The 5,546-nt window shown below is 40.1% G+C and overlaps 1 protein-coding gene across 2 annotated transcripts; it reads right to left on the bottom strand.

The window, feature by feature from the left end:
• Window positions 1-1,010: 1,010 nt before the first annotated feature.
• LOC135610469 (protein RDM1-like) lies at window positions 1,011-4,978 on the bottom strand. Of its 2 annotated transcripts, none has more exons than XM_065104999.1 (3): window positions 4,759-4,978; window positions 3,868-4,025; window positions 1,011-1,621 (listed from the first exon to the last, which is right to left on the bottom strand). In XM_065104999.1, the coding sequence occupies exons 2-3, from the start codon at window positions 4,010-4,012 to the stop codon at window positions 1,218-1,220; spliced, it is 549 nt and encodes a 182-aa protein (XP_064961071.1). In that variant the 5' UTR covers window positions 4,013-4,025; window positions 4,759-4,978; the 3' UTR covers window positions 1,011-1,217. The 2 variants fall into 2 exon arrangements, with proteins under 2 accessions (XP_064961071.1, XP_064961070.1); XM_065104998.1 differs by lacking the exon at window positions 1,011-1,621 and adding an exon at window positions 1,738-2,189 and having other exon boundaries at window positions 4,759-4,944.
• Between the last annotated feature and the right edge of the window lie 568 nt (window positions 4,979-5,546).

Below are 5,546 nucleotides of genomic sequence, written 5' to 3'. Positions count from 1 at the left end.
AACTTACATCACATGCAGCAACTGATGTTGAAAGATGTGAAAACCCAATGATGTTATGGCAATAAGATGATATCAAACATAAGAACAGAAAAGCTAAGAGCTAAGAGAAGTTTTGAGCTCACCAACTATGTCAAGAAATAGCCCCTTATCATGATGAAGCAGGTGTCTAAGCAAGTAGCCATTTGAATAAAAGATCTATGTGATACAGGAAGAATTGAACTTAAAATATTCCATTTATCTAAACCTTTTGAGTTCATGTGACTATAAATTTTTTGGTCATTCATGGCTGAGAGCAGACAAGGATATGATAAGCATACAGATGTGTTTCTAATTGTTATTCACATAGAAGTAATAAATAAAACAGTAGCATCCTCTCAACCAGCTGGAACATGAAGGAATCTTGCATATAGCAGAACACTGTAGCATTGGATTTTGAAACATTTTTAGGGGAAATAGGGAACATGAAGCCAACCAGTCACATCTCACAAGCAAATAGGCAATTCCATTATTTCAGTGTTGTAGGGTACAAATGACCCAATTGTTGCATCACAGAAATGCAACAAGTAACAAATTATCAACAAGGAAGGCAATAGAGTTCATAACTTAATTTGTCTATTAGATGGCTTGTGACCAGATCTTGACTGTTCAATCAAAATCTAACAGCCAGCCAGAGATCTTACATCCATTACATCTGGTCTCATGTTTCTAGATTCTTTTGGCGAGACCTTACAATGTTGAACATGATCAAATAAAGCCATGCATGACCTTCAAATCAGAGCCCCAATTCCAGACCACAGATGGTTAAGTAGACACTAAGACATTATACTTGAATGTCTCACTGTGATTTTGACATAGCAAGTCCACATCAGAAATAAGCTGAAGACTAAATCTTAGGCTATAACTCAATCTCATTCAAAATTGTTGGTCAGGCTGTTCCACACAATTCATTCATCAAAGGATGAGCACTGAGTTGTGCATTCAACCTTCCAGTTGAATCATTCTGATTCCGGTATATGAATGAGATTTCCATTACATGATTCATGCACAAGGTAACAGGTAAATCTTATGTGCTTAACCAAGAGATATCCAGATATGTCTAGGCAAAAGCACAACTGGTCAACTAACATAGGGGAACAGATGCATAATTACAAGAAACATGTCCCAGAGCTTGTCTTGTGAGAATGCTGGGATTTTGCAGAAAGGAAGATGTCTCGTAATCATGAATCAAAACCCGAATAGATGCCACTCTCACGCAATAGCCTCTTCTCCTCTTCAACATAGTTCTTCCCCCTGCTGGCCTGACCAAGATCCCTCTTGCGCTTCTCTTTCTGTGAGAAGGATAAGTTTTTTTCCTTCCTGCTTGCCTCTAGGTTGTTCCTCACACTCGAGAGCTTCTCACCTTGAGCCACAGCATCTCTAGTGCGCTCACGCTCTTCAAATGACTCCTCTGTGATGTTTTTAGATGCATTAGCCCCTTTGCCAGTTGACCAGGACCAGTCTTGCTCTTTGTCCTCGACCCTTGGAGGAGGCACCTTCAGAACAGAGGGTCCACCATGGTACCCATGCTTGCTTAGAGCGTCAAAGTTCATCCCACCATGCTTCTTCTTTTTGGAGTCAAGTGCTGTTCATGGAGTCAACCCATGTCAAGCAGCAATACCTTTTCGTTTATCAAATAGAATATACATACTAAAAGAACAAAGTCCTTTCAAGCATATTTTGTCAACGAAACAAAAAGTATGCAGAGTAAAGAAACAACAATGAAGATCAGATTAAACCTTCTACATTAAAGATGGAACTACTAAGATCCTCGAAAGATGGATGTGATAATTATGGTGAGATAGGATCAATGTAAATATGATACATGGGATCAGATGCCCAAAGCTTAGCTAAATACTTATGTGAAGTGGTAAGCCTGTGGACTTCTTCTGTGACCCAGATAAGGGCCTCAGCTTTGGAAGGATGAATGATGGTATCCAAGGGCCGGTACTCATCGTCATGCCCAACCCTGGACTGGTCCCATTGTTTCAGAAGTATGTTTGTAAGGTAGTGTAGTGGTTGTTCATATAATAGTTTCACTGATTTGGCCAACCCCTGCCATGATGTGAATGGAATAATAGAACCCCGATGAGCAGGAATGGGTATTTGTCCCATATATTCCTGATACATCTCCGCCCTTCTGATAAGTGCACCTGCAGTATCAAGGATGTGTTAAGGAGGGACATCCATATTTTGGCCAGATTATGCCGGATATATTATGAGAAAAGACAAATCAATGAGCAAGATAATTATCACCCTAAGCGTTGGTGCTAGCTAAATAGGTGTCTCATGAATTGCAAAGTCAAACGATGACCACCAAGAATAGGTGCAAAATCTGATAGAGGCCTCTAAAATTCAGTATGGCTTTGACATATTGATTAAACACCAAGGGTCTAGCCAGCTTTTGCCTGTAGGAGTTTTGTCGGCTACCTACATTTCTTTAGGCAGCTTGTTGTGCCCCTTTGCAGATGGGTCTGACACTACTTTCGCAATCCCTTTCAAAGGTATATCAGAAGGATAAAGTGGAAGTTTAGACCATGTGAAGTCGCCCGACTGCATGGTGCAGGACAAGGTTTTAAGAGTGTTCTCAATTGTCAAGTCATTGAACAGTGGTGCCTTGAGAGCACACATGATCGTGACAATAAAAAGGGTTACAGTTGTTTGTATTCAGAAATGGGTCGGCCTAGCCACTTTATAAGACATAAAATTGGTCAATTGGCTATATGTAATGGTCTTTTGGATATTTGGGTTTAAGGTAAATCCAGTGACTGGGGTACCAACATTTTCAAGCATATATGTGTACTTTATTATTAGACAACTAGATGTATCACTTGCTTTCTGTAGTGTGTAGTATAATAAAAGAGCTATTAAGGGAAAGGATCTTGAGTGTTTGTTTTCCATTCATCAAAATTGACCTAAGGGGCACTTTGTGCTTACAAAGATTGTATATGGAACAAGGTTGAGTCGCCACCTACATGAGGAAAAAGAGAAGAGATCATCAAGAAGAGGAGGTCTAAAATAAGGACATGGCAGTGACGTTTATCTTTGATTAAGTTCTATGCTCTTCTCTTGTGAGACAATTTCCACTAGTAATATTTTACATCATAAGTGGTCTCACTTTGTATCATAATGCCGCATAGATTATTTGGTTTTCATTTTATTTTGATGTGTGAATTTTAACAATCTTCAACACTTATGTGTTATTCAGTAAAAGTTGCTGCAGAACTAGGAAAGTGAAGATAAAAGAAAATGAAAAAGGCCCATTTTTTTAGTTCTCGGAGAGCTGCAGTAGTCGACTTCTAGAAAAGTAGAAAGCAGGAAAACCAAGCAGGTGGTCTACATTCAAATTTTGATATTTAAATGACAATCTTGGAACAAACTAAGCGATAAATGCCCTTAAATCAGTTATAGATGGAAGATATAAATTGGAATAGGTTTTAAAAAATTGTAATGATGTGCACCTGCAGGTCCAGAAGTCCTAACTGTTGAAAATAGCAATGACAGTAAGATGATAGAAAGACTAATATCTGGGACCTAAAAATACGAAATATAATAAAATGGTTGAACACAGAACTTTGCACTGTTGGATGCAATCCTTGTGAGGAACTGAACATATCAATACAACAAGGTAAGAGAATCCAGAACAGATTTCAGTAACTTGAAGTTATATGATGCACATAGTTCCATTTGGGCAAACACTGATATCAGGATATTCAATAATTAGACAAGCTTAATTCAGGCAAAGTTAAAAAATCATCCAACCACAAACCCCTTTAAACATAAAAGACTATTAATCATCTTTAGTAAAAAAGAAAGAGCCATGGAGCAAACCTTCCGATGTGTGATCTTTGGATGATTGAGGACCTACATTTTTTCTAGACATTTTTGTAGCCAGTCCATCATCTTCAGAATCCGAGTCTGACGAATCATCAGAAGATATAACCAAGGATTTTTCCCATGGGGCGGTTCTCTTCATTTTCACAATGGTCCTAAGGAGCACAGGGAGAACATTGGAAGTTATAGCACTCAGCAACAAATCAAAATCCATTGCAAAAATAATTGTAAAAGAACTTCATAGTAAAAAACAAACAATCCTGCTGAGATTCCCATAACCCGGTATCCATGTAAAGATTAACAACATAAATGAGATCTAATAAGCTAGCATGAAGGTACTTGCAACAAATTTACAGACAGAATAAACAGAATAGATATAAAAGTCAGTATCAACAACTTCGAATGAGCTGAAAAGATCTGCAGGCCTAAAAATTTGGCATGACTAAAATAATAACAACATTAATCTCTAATAACTAGACTAAAGCAACTTAAAATAATAGTCCAAAGTCCCTCCATTATCATGTTATCCCAGCCTGTAAATGGAAATATGCAAAATTGAAGTCGGGAATCAAATCCAATAGTTCACGTTTCCCTGGCTGATACAACAGAAAACATGCATGAATCCAAAAATGGCATCAGGGAACAAGATGATGTTACTTGAGATCCTTAATAGATGAATTCTTATCACTACAACAAAAAGTATACCTCCCAGTAGACCTGCGTCAAAGATAGCATTACACGTTTTAGGGCATCTCAAAACAGATATCAGATGCCCTTCCTAGCCTATCTGTTCTGCAGAATTAAATGTGTACAGGAAGATTCATAGAGAAACAGTAAGCTCATAGTCCAACTCTTAGGAGAGGCCGGGGAAGGGAGCAAAGAGGAGACCTTCGTTCGAGTTGTCGGCGACAAGAGCGAGGTGGAGGATGACGGTGTATACGGCGACTGGCGGAGGCAGAAGCGGCTCCTGCTTCTCCGACTCGAGGGCGGTGGTAGGCCGGCGGCCGGCTCCACGCAATCGACGGCGGCGGACAGCGTCGAGTGGAGGCTCGATTAGGTCGCACAACGACTGCTTTTAGGGATTTGTTTTCGCTTTGCTTAACGTCAACAGAACATAACGAACCCACGTCATGGGACATCGGAGAGTCCATAGGGTCCCACAAAAGTTGGCTTTTTGTTTCCAATCGGTAGACGGGTACGTTTCGATGGCATATTAAGACCACAAAGATATGGTTTGCATAAGTTTGGTTTCCAAGTAATCGGATTCTTTTCAGGTTATCGGATCTTCAAATCATATGGGGAAAATATATACCCAATGAGGAGTTGAGCTCTTCGAATCGATCCGAGTTGGGTTGGGTGAAGTGGGCCTCTTGCCGTGTCTCCAGTCGAAACGATGGGGTACGGAGTCCAGAGAGTGCGAGAGTGGGTCGAGGGACTCTTCACACCGGCACTCGAGAGGGTTGGTGTCACACCGGAGCTTGAAACAGTCCGAAATGATATCATCGGACGGATGTTTCATGAAGTCTTTACCCACAGGTCCATTGTGTTCCTTTGGTGTGAGACTTGTCATCAATCACCTTGACCTCCACACTATAAGAGTCAATGACACTCATGGAGGAGGAGGAGACCCACCTTCTTCACCTTTCACCTCTGGCTGACCCTTTTTACCAGCCTTT

This window comes from Musa acuminata, chromosome BXJ2-4, assembly GCF_036884655.1.
Source record: "Musa acuminata AAA Group cultivar baxijiao chromosome BXJ2-4, Cavendish_Baxijiao_AAA, whole genome shotgun sequence".
Taxonomy (NCBI): domain Eukaryota; kingdom Viridiplantae; phylum Streptophyta; class Magnoliopsida; order Zingiberales; family Musaceae; genus Musa; species Musa acuminata.
This window is presented reverse-complemented; position numbering and strand designations above follow the sequence as displayed.